Raw genomic sequence first — 19653 nt, forward strand, 5'->3', positions numbered from 1 at the left:
AAACATCACAGGATCTTAAGTGGCAGAGAACAAAGCAGAACTTCAGAACGAGGAGGCTACTCAGCACCACCTTGACTTGAAATCACTAAGAAAAAAACACTAGACAGCAACAGAAACCACAACAGTATTCTTCTGCCTTTGATTCACATTTAGTTTATGAACACAGCTTGCCTGATGGAAAACATAAAATCCCTGAAGCTTGAAAGCTAAATGTTAAAAGCCATTGGACACAGCAGTTTTAGTCAGAACCTCTAAAAAGTCACATGCATCAAGGGGAAGAGTTGAGAACATTTCTCTGACTGTGGAGATACTGATGGGGAGTTACCTGTTGGTCAGCAGGAAACAGCATAAATAGGAAACAATTGCACCATGTGGGATGCCACCTTGCTAATTAAAAGTTCAAGCTATCTAAGATGGAGAAATATTAAGTCAGAATGTGCTGCAGAAAAATTCTGAAGGTCCATCTGCTTTTCCTTTCAACTTCTGATTTAATTATCTCTTCAGGTGTCTGTTTATTCACTATGGGAAGGACATGATTATGTATTCATTTCTCAGCTGTAATAAAAGTAAAATTAACTGCAAATCAGCTTTGACTCTTCTATACATATATGATTCATAAATATTTAACAACTGCCTGGGGGGATAGTACTTTAATATGAAATTAAAGTGACAGTTTTCTCTAAGTTCTCCATTCTTTTTTACAAGGAAATCATGAATCCTTCAGAACAAACAAGCAAACAAAAGGAAATTCTAATAGCTGATAAAATGCCTAGATAGTTAATATTTAATTTATCAAGAATGAATTCAAGCATTGAACAGAAGAGAGGAAGGTCCAGAAACCAGAAGAATATAAAAGTAATAGGGATAATTTTAAAAAGTAAAATACAACCTTTTTAGATGTCAGGTATTGTACAGTTTAAAATTACAGTTTTTTGAAAGGTATCTTTAATGTTAACAATCAGAGTTCTATTTGTCAGCACAGAAAAGCATAAGTGGATCATTTTGACCTGTCACAAGCTTATAATGTAAAAGTAGTAGAATTTTACCAGCCTTTGCCTGTCAAAAGGCTGATGGTGAGTGAATTTATGACAATATTCCTGACTAACCAAATACTTAATCCTAAGTGGCTCTGCTGTCAGATCCATAAATGTAAAAGTACATTTAGGTAGGAACTTGTAAAAAGCAAGCTTTAACATGTGGGCTGACCCTTCTTGAGACTGTATATTTGAGCCTTAAATAAAGGAAGTTATTTGGTTTCATGTAATTAAAAACATTTCATCTGTCTTCTTCATTGTTTCCTGCGGTAAATACATATTAGGAATCTTCTGTTTGCCAGGAGGGCATCCACTGTTCAGCTCAGAAGTAGTAAAAAGGCAGTGGTGATAAAGAGCCTGGAGTTGCCCCAGTTATGCTGTAGGAAAGGCTCCCTAGGAAACAAGCACCATGAAAACAAATATGATAGGTGCAGTGAACAGTACATCCAAAAGGGCAGTCAGAGATGCCAGGGAAAGGATTTAGAAATTTAAAAAAGCTTGTGAGAAAAATAGCAATAGCAAATCAGGGAACAGATGTGGTGTTGGAAACTTTCTGCCTAATGACTCACCTCACCATTTGCCATTTTATTTCAATGCAGACACTTAGTCATCCATGCTTGTCTCCAGCATCACACTAACAGTTCTTTTCCTATGTTCTATTTAGGAATTCCTTACCTGTACACAAATGACTTTCAGACAACTCCCCTCTATGATTTTTCATGCTACTCTAATGACTGTGTGTTAAGAGTAAGGAACTAATTTAGCCCAAAATCTCCAAGATTGGTGTAGAAGCTCTCTGCACAATCCCTTGAGGGATCTTTCAATGAACAGAAAAAAAATTTTGCCATTCAGTCAACACTTATTGCTGTATTTAAGGAATGGGGAATTTTAACACGAACATTACGATCAACCCAAAGCAGCAGGAAGATCACAACTTTGGAGAAGAACTTGGGTTCTAGAGTAGGCTCAATCCCTAATCAACTGGGGTAAATCTTGGTTTGTGTCTTTTGTCTTACATTCCTAAGTGGTTGATGTCTATCAAAAGTATCCAGATTGGTCATATATCTTTGGGAAAGTTACTTAGCCTCTTTACAATGATTTCTATTTTTCTATTCTGAAAATGAAAACAGCAATATCTAACTTGAGATTTTGTGAGAATTAAATAGGACAGCTTATGCAAAAAGTACTTGGCAACTTAATGTTCTATATAATTATTAGTTACTATTAGTGGAATGACTTGGAAGTATTTTAGGTTCTTGAAGCATCTTAGAACCACTGCCATGAAAATTTTTATTCTCACTCTGCTTTACATAAATGGCTCAACCAGTTTTTGTTTTATTCTAATCATCTATCTTTTCACTTTTAATTATATCAACCAGGCTCTGTCTTCCTCCTCCCTAGGTAGAAGCTTAATATAGTTATGATTCTCATGATTTTACTCAATAGTTTACTGAGGAAATTAAACCATATGAAAATTTAATTTGACATAGAATAATTTGACCAAACTAATAAAATGTCATTATTTAAATTAAACTAATTTAGTATGCTTCATAAGGATATAAGGAATATATCAAGCCATATTTCAGATGAGAAATATTTGTTGACAAAATATATCTATAAGTGACCATATTATTTCAGAAATGTTTTTCAGGAATATTATTGTTTAATCATTTGGCAGATACAAACTAGCAGGTATGTACAAGGAATGAGTCTAGAAAGCTACTGCACAACATAAGGACTATATATAATAAAATGGTACTATTTGAGATCCATGCTAAATGAGTAGATTTCAGCTGCTCTCACCACAAAAACAAAACTAAGGGTAATTATATTAGATAATGGATGCATTAATTTGCTTCATTATAGTAACTTTTTAAACTATGTATCTGTATCCACAACACTGTGTTGTGCACCTTAATTATACACATTAAATTCATTTTTTAAATTACTGAGCAGAAATAGAGTAAATAAAGAACAGAACAGACTATGGACAAATCTTAGGCAAAAAGTATAGGTAAGGTCACTTAAGAAAAAATGCCCTTGATGCTCATATTTTTCAAAGAAATACATGTGAATGATCTAAAAAAATCAAGAATTCCTCAAAAGAACTCGAAGTCCCTGCCATAATCCTTTCATCCATTTTTCAACTTTTTTGAGGCAAAAATTCAAACATTTATCTGTGTATTTTTCTATGACTTACTTCCATGTTTTTAAATGACATCCTTATACGGCCATCTTGATTTTTTCTATTTAGTTATTATCTATTAATCTGCTAACAAGGAAGATGAAAATTTCACTCTTATAATCTATCATATCTATTTCCCCTTTTTTACCTACCCCAAATAGTTATATTACTTTATTTAAGTAAATTAGTATTCATTGAATAATACAATGTGTAGTGATAACCTTTTGAGTTATTCTAATTTTTTTTTTTTTGCTCCATGGCATTAATACCCACCTGCTATCCTGGACTGTCTTTTGCCATCACTCTGGAAGTTTCCTGTGACCTTACCTATATTAGAGCCCCAGATTTTGTTATTCCTACATTTTCCTATATCTTGGTTCATTCCCTCTTTTGGATGAACAAAAAATGGTTTAATACTTCTTAGAGACATTGCATATCTAAAGATATTTTTCTACTCTATTGATGTTTTTTTATGCTATAGAATTCTAGTTGAAGAATCGTTGTGTCTATGAATTTTGCAGGTGTTCCATTGACTTGCATCTTCCTAAATTGCTACAAAAAGTATAGCTCCTTGCATAGAACCAGTTTTAGTTTCCTTTTTGGAAGCTTCAGAATCTCCTCTTTATTCTTTTTTTCCATTCAACACATACGTGGGCCTTTTAAATCCAGCAACCCAAGTCTCTCACTTATAAAAATATTCTTGATTTATTTTTCATCATTTTCTACTTTCATTTACTTTGTTTCCTTCTAATTGGGACTGACTGCTAGAGAGAGGTTAGACTTCCTAAAATCTTTTCTTTTTTTATCCATCTCATTGCCTTGGTTGAATTTTCAGGAACATTTATTCAGCTTAATATTCTAATCTTTCAGTTAAATTATTCTATTTCTGCTATCAGACTGTTAATTTCTGAGACTTCTTTTCTGTTCTCTGAGTGTTCCTTTCAATAATATCCTGCTTTTATTTCTCCATGTGTTCACTTTCCTGTCTGACAATGTCAATTTGGGCATTTGGCAAGTTTTCTTATGCTTTGTGTTAGTTGACTTTCTGTTACTATAACAAAATACCTGAGATAATCAGCTTAAAAGAGGGAAAGTTTATTTTGACTCACATTTTCAGAGGCTTTAACCTATGATCAGTTGGCCCACTGCTTTTGGGCCTATTGTGAGGCAGTACATCATGGTGGGAGTGTTAGCAGAGGAATTCCTCACCTCCTAGCCAGAAGAGAAAGACAGACAAGGGGAGTGGCATCACACAATCCCTTCAAGGGTATGTCCCCAATGATCTAAAACCTCCCACTAAGCCCCACCTCTTAAAGGTTCTATTATCTTCCAATAGCACCAGCAGGGGACCAAGCCTTTAGCACATGGGTCTTTGGAGGATATTATAGGTCCAAAGTATAGCATGCTTCCAGTATTACCTGTTTCCTCCAAGATCAGTTTTCCTATTTATTTTGTCAGAACCACTATTTTTCACATCAAATGCTTTCCTTGAATGTATTTGATTGACAATGCCTATTTTAAAGTTTCCCCTTAAGCTCAATGGGAACTCTGGGTGTGAGAAAGGGCTAGCCAATTGGTGGGCTTTACTATAAGATGACAAGACAGTGGAACTGCCATTACATTATGATAGAGTACTTCTCCAGATATCCATATCTGTGGTTCTTTTTTCTTGAGTTTATCTGCTTTAATATACTGTTTTGTGGAAAGTGTAGCTGCCAGTGTTCTGGAAATTGATTTGAGAAAAAGGCTGTGTATCTGTGTGTTGTACATGGAGGGAGTAGGGGGAATCACAATTCAGCAAGTAAACTTGGATGCTGCTTTTTTTTTCCTTTGGCTTTGATGTGAGGGCCTCACACTTGCTAAGTAGGCACTCTACCACTAAAGCCAAGACTCTAGCATGTATTTTTTTCAAGTAGGGTTTTTGATTTTGCCTGGGCTTGCATGAACCATGATCTTCCAATCTACAGCCTCCCATGTAGCTAAGGTCACAGGGGTGTGCCACCATACTTGGCTTATTGATTGAAATGAAGGTCTCACTAACTTTTTGCCCAGGCTGGCCTCAAACTGCAATCCTGCCAATCTCTGTCTCCTGAGATTAAAGGCAAGAACCATGGTGTCCAGCTGTCATCCTGCTGTTTTTGATAAACTACCTGAGCTCTACCTTTGATTGTGCCTTAGGCCTCAAAGCCAAGTTTCTTTGATTCAATCTGTCAAGAAAGTGAACCTCAGAGCCAGGCACAGTGGTGCACACCTGTAATCCCAAGCACTCAGGAAGCAGAGGTAAATTCAAGGCCAGCCTGGGCTGCATAATGAGATCCTGTCTCAAAAAAAATCCAGATATAAAAAAAGAAAAGGAAAAAGAAGAAAGAGAAAGTGAACCTCCACGCTTCTTATAAGATTTGGAGAACCCCAGTGGAGGAACAAATGGTAGGTGTTCCTACCAACTCCCATCAAGTGCTTCTTACCACTTCTGACTCCATCTCCAAGTGTCCATTTGCTTTGCTCCTAACAACTCACTCTTGCAGCCTTTTTTGGCAACCCTGCCTGTAGGCTACAAGAGTCACTTTGGCAGCACACCAAAAGAGCTAGTAGTATCTGAACGTTTATACCTACCATCTCCCTCCACAACTGAGGTAATTACTGGCATAAAAGTATGCCTCTAGAGTGTAATTTATACTCCACAGCTCCCTTCCCTGTAGGAAGAGGCAGAAGCTAGGACTTAGGCTAAAATTGTCCCTTTGCTTGGCTTTCTGATTTTCATTGCTTCCTTCTTCAAATCCCAGTCTTCCACTAGTTTCTCCTGGAAGCAATTCCTTAACAACCACATCTCAGGGGCAGGCTTTTGGGAAACTTGGCCTAAAACCAATCTGGTTGCTTGGATTTGGCAAAAGATCTGGGAATCTATGTACTCTCTCAAACTTGCAACTATTGCTGCTTTCAGATCTAACCTACACCACTACTACTATCAGAAGTATCTGGAACAACCAATTCCTAAACTGCTCTAGTCAAACAACTTGAAACTCACAGGCTTCTGGAAGCTTGCAACAAATTATGGAGTAACTTATTCTATTGATATTTTTATTCAACTTTAACTGAAAGTTCAGAAACATTTTGACTTTGATGGTTCGAGTTCAGGCTATTCTTTAAAATGTCATGAGGTACATACAACCTAATAGTATATAATTTAGTAGAAAATCATGCAGAGGGTTATCTGACTTAAATTCATAGCAGTTGAGAAGATTTGCAGTCAGATGAGTGCAGGTTTAACTACTTTACTAGCTATGGGATGATAGGTAAGCTGTTGAACCCCCCAAATCACAATTTTCTCATCTGTAATGGAAATAATGTGCTTATCATAGTGGCTACCATATAGTGAGTTCTCACCTTTGACTTGACTTCTGGTGGTGATAATACTTTATCTACTTTCCACATTTCAGAGATATATGGCCAAGGTATAGTCTAAGAAAGTGGTTCTCAAATTTTATTTCCCAAACCAGCAGCAGCAGTGTAGCAGCATTGATAACACAACTGTGCAAATTCTTAGGACATAAACTCTAGACATACTGAGTCAGAAACTTTGGAAGTGGAGCCAGCCATGTGTTTTTTAACAAGCCCTTTAGATATTCTAGTGCATGCTCAAGAGTGAGACGCACTGGCCTCAGAGAAAAATGTAACACGGAGATTAAAGCCACATTAGTTGGTGTGGCACTGAATAAGCAAAACTAATGAATACACATGGTATCTCACTGATTACGGATCAGGAAAAGTCATAATTATAGATTATTAGAGCAGTGTAGTTGCTAATATTAAGAGCATTGTCATAAATGAATATAAACAGGATCTAGGGGCTAAGGAGTGAAATACAGATTTGAGCTTGTAAAACTGAAAGTAAACCTAAACCATATAGTTTTCAAGTACAAACAAGATTTTAAAGTGTATTAATGCAAGAAAAAATAATCTCTATCCCCAGAGGTGAAGAAACACTTGAAAGAATCATTAATTGTATTAATCCTTTTTCTGAAACACTACCAAATATACATGATCTGAAACATTTGCTGAGGCAAACTCATTTGAAGTCATTTCAACAGTCACAACTATTGATATTTCTCTGAAATTCTGAGTTAGTGCCATGCAAGCAAATGATCTTTGGAAGCAAAGAAGAGAATTTAGAAGTAGAAAGAGCTCATTGAATCCACCACTCAGAATATCTGAAGGGGGGAGAGAAGGAGGGGGAGGAAAACAAGAAATAAACATTCCAAAATACCTGCATAGCAATTTACAGTAGCTTTAAACCAAACAGATGATTTACTCTGAGGGGTACAAATCAAAGACCCAGGAAAGCCAGTTCCTATATTAAGTTTGCAAAGGGCCTAAAATTTTAAAAGGAGAAAAGAAGAACACTTTCCCTGGAGGAAGGAAGTGCACAGGGTAACTCACATAGGCTTCAGGGTTGATGCCCAGTCACTCAATTTACTTTGACACATAATCTGTCTGAGGTGCTCAGCTTAATCTCCTGTGTGGCAGAGTAGAGGATACTTCCCTCCAGCCCTTTATGGCCTCTGTGAGAAAAATCTCAAAATTCTGCTGTTGCCATCGAACAGACCAGCTATGAAAACCTCCCTGAGGAATATGAGACAGGTTGACTGAACATCTGAAAAATATACCTGTACTATTTGGTTAAGGCAGAGTTTCACTTCACATTAATGATAATATTTAAAATATTAATAATAATATTTATTTAATTTAATATTAATAATTTAATATTAATATTTAAAATATTAATAATAATAACAACTGATATACAGAATCCTTACCTGACGCCTATAGAATCCTCTGCTAAACCCACTGCAAGCACATTCTCCTTGGCTCTTCCTAGCACACCTAAGAGGTAGGTGCTGCTTAGTTTGCATTTTGCAGGTAAGGAAATTAAGCCTCAGAGATGCTAAGTAACTTGCTTAAAGTCAACCAGCAACTGTACTCTGGAGCCAGGATTCAATCCCAAGGCTACTGGAATCTGAACGCTCTTTTCTTAACTACCCTGTTTTCATGCCTTCATTGACATTCCAACCTCTTTCAACCGTTGTCGTTTGTAATACAGGTGCAATTCTCTTTGCCTCACAAGGAAAAAAGAAAACATTTTATTAAAAGCAAAATTGTGTGTTATTTAAATGTACAAGAAGACAATACTTTTTTCTGGTTTGGTATTGTATGTCCTGGGCCTTAGATAGCTGTAAAAGTCTGTTAGGAATGTAGCTCCTTCCTGAAGTCATTGTGTGAGTAGATATTCAGCTGCTCCCCACAGTGCTTGCTATGAGATTGGTGATGCTTTGGTTGCCATGGACACCAAATTCAACACACCACTGAGCACAGGAAATCCATTCCATGCAAAGCAACGGAGCCAGGAGATGGACATAGTTAATATCTAACTGCACATCACTGCTTTGGCCAGTATTTGTTTTGCCACTTCTTATTTAGATGATGATGTTCTCACCAGTGAATTCTCTAAGACTTTATCTCTCATCTGGGAAACAGCTTCTTTATGGCCCAGACAGCAATACTTACGCTTCAACATATCAAAGTCATTCATTTGTCTGAGTTGTTGAATTGTTAAAAGCTATTCATAAAGAGAAGTCTTATCTTACATAAAACACTCCTTTGTTCAGCTTGCCAAAAGAAAGAATGGACCAAATGATTTCTTGAAAATTGAGTCTGTCTAGGTGGCTAGCACCCCAAGTATAAGGGGACTGTTAACTTGGTAGGTTTCCCAGGTAACTAAATGCATAAAGAAAATAATTAGGAAGAGATAAGCGGTATATACATGTATATATAAAATACATGAGAGAACAGCATGTCTTTTTATTTCTAAGACAAACCAAATATCCAAGGCATTGTACTTAATTAAAGACTATATGAAATATTTGGAGGTATGAGGGACTGTTGGACCTATTTACCAAGAGACCATCCACACTCCATGTAGGGACATGAAAGGACGTCTATGCCACTTGGAGGAAATCCACTGTGTACTGTGTAGCAACCAGTCACATGATAAATATCACTCATTAATTAACCAGCAAAAGTAAAATTAGCTACAAAATTAATAAGAAATTAATGCAATCTGTCATTTTCACATTCTGTGGTAAATAAATATAATAAAATTCCACAAAAATGACCTCTTTTAGAACACTAGGAGTTGACATTATTGGCAAAATAACTCAGTACATTTACAATTCAGTACACTTCAAGAATTTTTACTGTGTTTATTTCCACAATATAGTTATTCAGTATCAAGAAAGTTATGAACCATGCTCTCTTCATATAATTAGAATACAAATAATGTTTGGGTTTTAGTGGAATATGTATTAATAGATGAAAAGGTATAAATATGTTCTATCTAAAACTAAATGGATTATTTTTAGTACATGTTAAATTGCTTTATCAAAAGAGATTTAAAAATAAAAGGAAAAGGTTTGATCATATTCAATTAAATTAATTTAGAGTTAAGGGAGAAATACTGCTTTATGTCATACATGTAAAATTAGTTGAATGACTCTAAAATGGGAGTGGGATCAAGAACATGCTTTTCCATCTGAGCTGGGAATGTTGTAATAAAGTCTCTCTTACTGTGTTATGAAATAATTTTAAACTCCTGGAATGGAGTTTATTCGAGCTTTTAAAGAAGTTCTAAAACTCTTCTGCATACAGTGCAAAATTACATTTATTAGGAAAAAGAAATCCATCCATTCATGCATTCATTCAGCATGGTAACAAAATCCCTAAACTTGCCAGCAGATGTGCCAGGCAGTAAACCTTCAGCATGAACTGCAAACCGGAAAGCTGATATTCTGGCATCTGTAGAAAAGGTCATTCTCAGTATAAAAGGTCATTCTCAGTATAAGGACAAATGATGAAAATCATGAAGTCTGGGATGTAGTCAAATTTGTTGATAGGAAATCCCATAAAATTGGGAAAAATGGTATAGTGATTTAGAGCCTTTGTCTACAAGTCTGCTCAATGGACCACCAGCAGAGCTAGAAGCTCACTAGAGATGCAGAATCTTGGCTGAGCCCAAACCTGATTTTGAACAGGACACCCAGGGTTTGTTTGCATGTGAAAGTGTGAGGAACACCAATCAATTGAAAGCACAGATTTGGTGACCAGCCTGTGCAAGATGGAGCCCAATCTCTTCCACTAACTGACTAGGTGATCTGGAACAAGATCGCCAACCTCTCTGTGCCCTGGTTTCTTCACTGAGTATTATGAAGCTAGTAATGGTGCCCATGTCATAAGATTGTTGGTAGTATTAACCGTCAAATGCATAGACCCTTAAAAAGTTGAACTTACAAAGTAGAGAGTAGACTCGTGGTTACCAGAGGCGGGGAGGTGGAGGAGAGAAAGGAAAATAAGTGCAACAGAAGGAACAAGTTCTGGTAATCTAGTCCACAGCAAGGTGATTACAGTTAATAATAATGTATTATACACTTCATAATTATTTTCAAAGGTATAAATGTTCCTATCATAAAAATAAGTATATGAGCTGATGAATATGCTAATTAGTCTAATTTGATCATTCCACAATGTATGCATGTATTGAAATATCACATTATACCCCATATATATACAATAATGTTATCATTTAAAAATAAAAACAAAATTTAAAAATTTTTTGTATGTAAAAAAATGTCGTAATACATGTGAAGTGCTGTAACAGTGTGTGGAAGTAAATGCTCAATGATTGTTGGTTCCTGTTACATCCTTTCGGTATTCACAGGGTTCTGGGTCAGGAATGACAAAGGATCGAAGTTGTAATCCATAGACCTGTCCTGTTTTCTGGCAGATCTATAATCAGACAATTAGGAACCAGACCTGGCCTGTAAATATCCAGCTTCCCCAACCCTGCTGTCATTTCAAGACAACCTTCAGAGTTGATGTAGGCGGTGTGCAACCCACACCTGCTTAAATAATGGGGACTGCTCAAATTCAAAGACTGAGTGAAATCATGCCTGAGTGAAAGCATTTTGTTTGGTAAGAGTTGAAATGAACAATAAAGGGACTCATTTTCTACCCAAAAACCTCCATCCTCATTTTCTACTCATCAGTTCAATATATATTGAAGTCTGATGAAATCCAGTGTGGAAAAGAATGTCAGAAAACAGGCACTCCCAAACACTGGTGGAGGGAATAGAAACTGATGTGGCATTTTTAAAAGCAATTTCATCATGTCTGTCAAATGAAAAAAAATATGTAAATTTTGACCCAGCAGTTCAGCCTTTAAAAATGTATCTTACATATATACTTCAAACAATAAATATATAGAAAGATATATGCGTGTATATACATATAACACGTATGCACTGTATATATACACATGCACATTATTTGTGCATGTGTGTATTCTTTATGGCATTATTTGTCAGAGCAGAAAAAGAAAAAAAAACTTGAGCCAACCTAAATGTGCATCAATAAGGATTAAATCATGTTACAGCCATGGAACCAGTGTAAAGAAAGAAGGAGGTATCTCTCTATGCAGAATATGCAAAGATGCCCAAGGTACATTAAGCAAGAAAGAAAGCTAAAGAGTGTACGTATAAATGATCATTTGTGGATAAAAACACCAGTTTTGTATTGAATACACTACTTCTTTAAAAAGAAAAATGTTACCAACTATTAGTTCAAAGGCTCATTTTGTATCCTCTGTTTGAGTTTGTCATGTGAATATGAGGACAGCAACAATGTTTTAAAAACAGGAAACATGCAAACAGTTGCTGCCATAAAGTATATTCCCAACATTTACTAGTATAAATTTTAATTAATAGTTAATACCTTAACATATTCAACTCACAGCTAGCTGACAACAAAGGCCTGGCTCTGGGTTCCAATACTCACTGCACTAAGAGAAAATGACACAACATACATAGAAATGAAAGAATAAATTTATTTACAGTTTTGGCCAAAACTGGGGAGAAAGTCTCACTCTATCTCTACCTTACACATAATAGTGTCACAACTTAAAGAAAAGATGAAACACAACCCAGGAAATATGCATATAGAGATAGTCTTTCTCCTGGTGTTGGGGTTTCTGCTGGTGGCCCATCTTCACTCCCAGCATGGACTTTTCCTAGCCCTATCTCCCATCACCCCATTGCAATAGGTCACAGACAGATCTTGCCAACTCAAGCCAAAAGGCAGACACTTTGGTAACCTCCCAACAGCCATTTCCTTCTCCTGTCTTTCTTGTCAGAACCTGCATCCGTGTGTGGCGTTGGTGGTATAGTGGTAAGCATAGCTGCCTTCCAGAACCTGCATCCAATTCTAAAGGTTAGAAATGAAAGACACTTAGCCTTCCCAACCTTCCCTGAAGCAAGAACTGGCCAGAGACCAAGTGCTGGGCAATGAGTCAAGAGGGAAATTCTTCTATGATAAAACATTCCAAATAATAAAAAGAAAGGCTGGGTTTACTTCAGTTGTACAAGAACACGGTGCTTGGAAAGGCAGAAGCCATCTTGAATACTAAGGGGTAACACAGCTCACACATAAAAACAGCAAAAAAGGCAGCTGGAAAGGGTGTGGGTTCTCCTTAGTTGCTGAGCCAATCTTGGTATGGCCTAGCTCTACACGCCTTGTTAAGTGAAGTAATAAATATTCTCACTGTTTCAATCACGGTTTTTTGTTTTTGAGGTAGGTTCTCACTATGTTGCCCAAGTTGGCCTCAAATTCCTGGGCTCAAGAAATTCTCTTGCTTCAGTCTCCTAAGTACTGGGACTACAGGAATATGCCACCATGTCTGGCTTCAATTACTTTTTATTGGACATTGTTATTTTTAGCTAAAAGCATCCCAGCCGCTCACCACCTGCCCTGTGAATGCACTGAGGACCAGATTAACAGCTTTGTTAATTAAAAACAACTTCTTAATCACAGCAAGACAGATATCTTGTATTAAGTATAATTTTCTACCTGATATTCAGAATTACCCTGGACTTTTTGTTAGAAGGAGCAAAAAGGACTGTGGGTGATTTCATTAATCAGCTATTCTGTGCAAGTTCTACACTAGGCATTTCATCTAGTCTTCACAGCAACTTTCAAACCAGTTCCCTTTGGCTGGGAAAATAAAGTCACATCTATATTTCTCACCTTATTTAAACAACTGAGCATTTTTCCCTATTACGAATGTAGACCACAACTACAAGGAGTATTTGTGACTTTGTCACCTATAGAAATCACAGATAGATGCATATCACACTACAGTTGTTGAAGATATCTCAAAATATCATTGACTGTCATCACTGGTTCAAAACTACCATCATCATTAGGTTCATTGCAAAATCTTGTTTCATGTACTAATAAAAAGTGCATATGCTACTGCATCACGTTTTTAAAAATGTTTTGGTGGTTGAATCGAAATATAATTGGCTTCCTTTTAATCCTATGTTTTTATTTTATACATTTACAACTGCTGTTCTAAGAAGAGGTTCTGAAAGTTTTAAAGGGGTCCTTGACACAAAAGGGTTAGAGCCACATAATCACTTCCGCTTGTGATTTTTTTTTCTTTTTGGTACTGGGGATCAAACCCGGGCTTCCCACATGCTAAGCACACTAAGCTACAGCCCCAGCCCTTCATTCTTAATATTGTCAATCCACTTTCTGTACAGAAAACCAGGGTGATCTTAAAAGGTAAGTAAGAGCAATATATCCCCTTGTTTACACATAAAATGAAGGCAAACTCCTGACTTTGACTGATGTGACCATGCAGGATGATGTTAGCCTGCTCACAGTTTCGAACTTTTCATGGCATTGAACTCTTCTAGCTCTCACTCTCTGCTCCTTTCCATTTCTTTGAGATCTCCAAGATGTTTGCCACCTCTGGAGTTTTGTTCTTCCTGTACCCTCTGCATGGAATGGGTGTTCTTAGGGTACCCACTTCATTCTCACGCGCTAATGATTAGGTATAACATCCCCATTCACAGAAAAGTCTTCCTATCACTCTATACTAAGCAGCACTTCTATCTTTCTCCATCTGACCCCAGTTAGCTCCTGTTTACTTCCTTCAGATCACTCATCATAACCAAATTATATGTTTTTTTCCTTCACTGCTATTTAGTAAGGTGATGGGTACAACAGAGAAACCCAACATTCACTGAATAAATGAATAAAAGGGAGGATTATTCAATGAAAAATGCTTTTTTATTTCAGCTGTACTGAGGTTTGAACTCAAGCCCTGGTGCTTGCTAGGCAAGTAGCTGTGATTACTATGCTAGGCAGAAGAAGGATGCTGCTTTTTTTTTTTTTTTAAGGAAACAGCTTCCTTGAGCTTTTAAGAATTCTTATTAATCCACTTACAAGTGAAGAATCTGAGGGCTGAAAGATGTTAAATTATTTCTCCAAGATCACTCAGTGACTAAGTTATTTTAACTAATGTTGTAGGCTTCCCCTTAATTCCCCTACAATTCCCTGATACATTTTCACCCATCAGTGAAATGCAGAATAGACCTGTTAGAATTTTTTTTTTATTTCTTTGGATTTTAGTGTCCCATTGCTCAAGGTCATAAGCCTGAAAAACCCTCAAAGCTACTTCCCTTAAGTATTCCAGGAAGGCTGAGTTAATGAAAATATATTACTTAGATGTCTTTCTCTACATACATATACATATTTTAAACATCCTGAATCTTACAACAAAAATAGAAACAATAAAGTCAAATAAAGGGTAAACTAAGCAAAGAACAAATTAGATAAACCTACAAGTAAATGCTGATATATAAAACTACACATGATACGGCACTGTACACTAGGTTGTGTGGCCCACAATTTTGACCTTATATTCCCTAGTAGCCAACACAAAGTGAGAAACAGTCTCATAATTTATTTTGAAGATTAAAATACTTTAATCAATTGCCAGGAAGAGCACAAATATTTCTATTTCTATGTCCTGAGACAAATTCCTGCTATGGGTCCTTATAATGAAAGCATGTAGGATATACTAACCAGCATTCTAAATTACAGCCTTATAAATAGAATGAAGTCTTGTCGCATGTCTTAATAGACATTGCTGGTAATAATAGCAAACCTATACCACACCATATTGACTTGCTAGTCAAATCATGGCCCATGGACCAGCAATATCAGCATCACTTATAGACTTTAGAAATACAGAAGCTCAGGTCCTGTTCCAAGCCTGAATCAGAATCTGTATTTTTATTAACAATATCTGCAGGTGATTTCTATGCACATTAAAGTTTCAGGAGCACTGTCTAATGGGTCATCTTGATCTGAGGAACACTGTGAGAAACTATAATTCATTCAATTCATTCATTCAACATTTACTGAGACCCCAGCAGTAGGAAAGAATTCCTTTAAACATGACACCAGGAGCACCACCACAAAAGAAAATATTGATAAGCAGGCCACTATTGAAGATGAGTGATAAATTAAGCTATGGCATAGATGATATTTGGAACAACACCCCCCTAAAAAAAAGAAAAGTTGGGCGCTTAAATATGTACCAAGTATTATGTTAATGTTGAGAATACAGCAATGAAACAAAAAATCTCTATGCTCATAGAACTTACACTGTAATTAGTGAAGACATAAATAAACACATTAAGTAAAATAAAGCAAGAAGGAGGAGGGAAAGCCAGAGGTTGGGATTACAATTTTAAGTAGGGCAGACAGGAAGGAGGAGGTAAAGACCTGTACAAGGTCATCAAGGTCTAGCTATAAAAATACCAAGGGGAAGTGTTCCAGGCATAAAGAACAGAGAGTACAAATACCCTGAGACAGAAGAATGTCTAAAACAGCAAGAAGGCCAGTGTGGTTGAAGAAGAGTAAGCAAGAAATGAAGAAGGTATGCAGAGGGCTAGATCATGTGGGGCCTTGTCAGCCATTTTAAGAATCATAGCTTTAACTATGAGATGAGAAACCACTGGAGAAAAGGCAATAGGGAGCCACTGCAGGATGCCGAACAGGGAAATGACATAATGAAAAGCATTTTTAAGAAGATTGTTTTCCTAAAGGTGAATGGAATGGGTTACTGGGAGGGGAGAATTCAGCTCAGAGTGATTCATTCATTCTACTACTTATTAGGTGGCAAAGATGTGCCAAGTAGTGTGGAGAGGATCTTAAACTAGGGTGATAACTAAGGGAACTGCCAAGGAAGGTGAGTGTAAATGACACCGGAAGGGAAAGAAACTAGGAACATAACATCAGATTATTTATAGAGAAGTGACACATGTTAGAAAATCAATGTAATCAGGGTTTATGGATCATCTACTGAGGAAAAGCTGTGTGCTGGCAAGGACTCTAGGGTGGGGATGGCGTGCTTTGCCTGAATTTCTTAGATTGTGGGAACTGATACAAGCACTGAGGGTACCTGTTCCAACAGATTAAGAGCTGTTGTTTTGTAATCTTTGGAGCTTGTTTCATCTCCTGGGAGCAGGGGCCAACATACCTCAACTTGATTAGTACAAAAAAGCAGATCTGGTTTGGCAGGAGGGCAGAAGAAAGGTGTTAAATATCTTTGAGGATCAGCATTATAAACTGACCCTGGACCGTCAATTATTGTGCAGTGTCCTTTCTGGTCCGTGTCCACAAGCATGACTTGGTGGGTCTTCCACTCTGCGATTCCATTATGGAGAAAAGACCCCAAGGCATGGAAAGGGGAAGAAGCAAGTTTAAGGAAAACAACAGGAAAGAAAACGAACTTGATAATTGCCTACCACCAGACTGCAAGGTCTAGGAAGCAGATGCAAATGTAATGCAAATGATATGTAAATCGCTTTGTGGTCTTCTAAAAGGTTTTATACAACTGGAAGGGCCCTTGGGAAACTGCTAACAGATATCAGTGACTCAGAAGCAGAGTGAACTATTTCAAGACAACTTTGTCACACGGACCTTTGCTGCCCTGCTAAGCACACACTGCACATTCTTTAGTAACCTTTTTTTCTCACTTGAATCAACTTCACCTGCTATAGATAAAAAAAATCAGTCTGCCTCTGTTGGGGTTATCTAAGTTAATTACACTTTTAAAACACACTATATCCCTTTAATTTTTCTTCAAACGCCTTTCTCACCCAAATAAAGCCAAGTTAAATGTGTTACTTCCTCCCTAGAACAATATGGGGCTCCAGTGGATTATGAATGAAACAGCTTCTCTTTCAGTTTTAGTTACTATAATTCTTTAGAGGATTTTTCCCCTCTACTTCACAGGAACTGGCACGTTCTCTTCTAATATCCACATTGCCATATTCAAAGTGAATCCAGAAAAAAAAACATACAGAGTTGTGAAATTCAATTCCCTTCAAGGAGCTATTGAAAAGCTATTCATCAAGCAAAGCTGCTCTGTCAAGAATGCTGTGGCCTTGACACCCTAAGCACACATTTTAAAATGAAAAATAGTCATTTGGTCACAGTGGGGGTGCATTTCAGACTACATTCATGTATTTAAAGGGTGGATGCTCCAATCAGATACACAGTTTGATAAGAGCCATGGGACAAACTGAATAGTAAACCAACACAGTAAGTACATCAGACCTTCAGTTGGGCAGTTATTCTTGGTTGCAGACCCGAGGGGTGGGGGTTCATTAGTAAGGTTCCTCCACACCACCCCCTACAAGTTCCATCACTTTTCTAGCACTCTAACATCCAAGGTGCCTCAACTTTTGACTGCAGGGTCAAAGGAAAGGAAATCCGCCCCTTTTTTTAAATTAAGTTTTTAAAATCTCACTTGAAAGGGCCACACTGTCAGCTTCCCGCAAGCTATTTGGCAAAGAGACATTTGGGTTGATGCCACGTTCGGGGTAAAAGAGGGGGGAAAAACGCCTAGACGCAGAATTCCGACAAATGACAGACTAACAAAGAGGGAAAAAGACGGACAAGAGCAGAAGATAAAGCTCAAGAGGCTGAAGAAATGACAGCGCCAGACAAAGAGTAACAAAGAGAGATGGGGGAGAACAACCACGGGCGGTGCGGCGAGGGTCTGGGAGTCGGGAAGCGCGTCAGCCTGCAGGGCCGGGCAGGCGGCGAGCGCCCCCCTGCGGTCGGGGCTGCCTCTTACCTCCTGGGCGAGTTTCTGCTTGAGCACCAGCGCGGCACACAGGTAGCCCGCGCGGCCCACGAACAGCTCGTCGGAGCCGCACTCCAGGAAGGACACCGGCGCGCAGACAGCGCACAGAGCCCGGAACTTGCCCAGCGGCTGCACGTAGTCGGACCGGCCCAGGGCGTGGTACACGAGCGTGGCCACAGCATACACGCCCGCGCCCCCGAGCAGGAAGGCAGCGCGGGTGTCGGCGTCCGCTTCGCCCCACTCCTCAGCCCGGGCGCACGCGTCGATGAGGCGCTTGGCCGAGCGCAGGTAGCGCTCGCGGGCCGCGGCGAAGAGCGGGCTCTGCGAGACGTGGTAGAGCATGTAGGCCACCCCGGCCACGCCGCTGTACAAACCCCCCTGGCAGCTGCTGGTCGCGGCCGTCGCCCCCCGGGCCTCAGCGCCGCCCCCAAGCGGGGGTAGCTCCTGGAGGATGCGCTCGATGGTGGCGGTGACCAAGGGCGCCACCGCCTCCTCACACTGGCCCGCCAGCAGGCTGCCCTGGTAGTCATCGAAGCGGTTGGCGAAGCAGCGCTTGGTGTCCATGCTGTTACCCGTGCCCCCCAATATCGAGCTGGGGACCGCTTGAGGGCTCACTCTGCAGCCCCGCGCACCACCTCAGGCTCTCTGAGGCGCTTGGGTGGCGGTGTATGCGGCGGGGATGTAGCGAGAAGGGTGAGACGGGAGGTGACAAGAGGAGGCGGGAGCGAGGAAGAAGCTCAGAGAGGATGGCCAAGTGGGGCACCGGGCTGCCGCGAGGCTCCCGAGTGGCCCGGGCGAGAGCGGGGGATGCGTGTCATGCACCCCCCCTCCCAGAGGCCGCGCCCTCGCCGAACCCGCCCCCTCCTGCGCCGCCGCAGCTCGGCCGCCTCTCCAAGGGGCCGAGGTGATCTCCAGCAGGACCCACGCGGGGCCCGCGCCACTCCTCCCGCCCCGCCCTCGGCTCCTCCCCTCCCAGCGGAAGGCCAGGGACGTGCGGGACACCCAGAGACTGGGCATTAGCACACCTGGCAGTGAAGGTGACAATCGTGAGTCCTTTGTGTGCTGCTAGGGTCAGCAGCAGCAGCATCACCTGGAACCATATTAAAAACGCAGCACCCCAGGCTTCAACCCAGACCTATGGAACCAAAAATCTGAATGTATAGCAAGATCCCTAGGGTATCAGCATGAGCCTTAAAGTTTGAGAAGCCACCGAACTAGGCTAAAGTACCAGGAAAACGGAAAAACAAAAACAAACAAAAACCCTGGGAGCCCTCTTCAGTTTGGTTTTCATCTTGGTCACTTTGGAGTTCTCATTTTGAATGTTTCAATCCCAAGGCTGGGGGTGGGGTAACTATATCGTTTTTCATGCCTTAAAAAGGTGA

At 39.2% G+C, this 19653-nt stretch overlaps 1 protein-coding gene across 1 annotated transcript in view; it reads right to left on the minus strand.

The window, feature by feature from the left end:
• The window catches only part of Lancl3 (LanC like family member 3), a 102619-nt gene extending 83496 nt beyond the window's left edge, over positions 1-19123 (minus strand). The window contains exon 1 of the mRNA XM_020182613.2: positions 18263-19123. Coding sequence (XP_020038202.1) covers positions 18263-18835 — 573 coding nt within the window. The 5' untranslated portion in view covers positions 18836-19123. The remainder of the gene's footprint in view (positions 1-18262) is intronic.
• Positions 19124-19653: the final 530 nt, after the last annotated feature.

The sequence above is a fragment of the Castor canadensis genome, chromosome X (genome assembly GCF_047511655.1).
Source record: "Castor canadensis chromosome X, mCasCan1.hap1v2, whole genome shotgun sequence".
Classification (NCBI taxonomy): domain Eukaryota; kingdom Metazoa; phylum Chordata; class Mammalia; order Rodentia; family Castoridae; genus Castor; species Castor canadensis.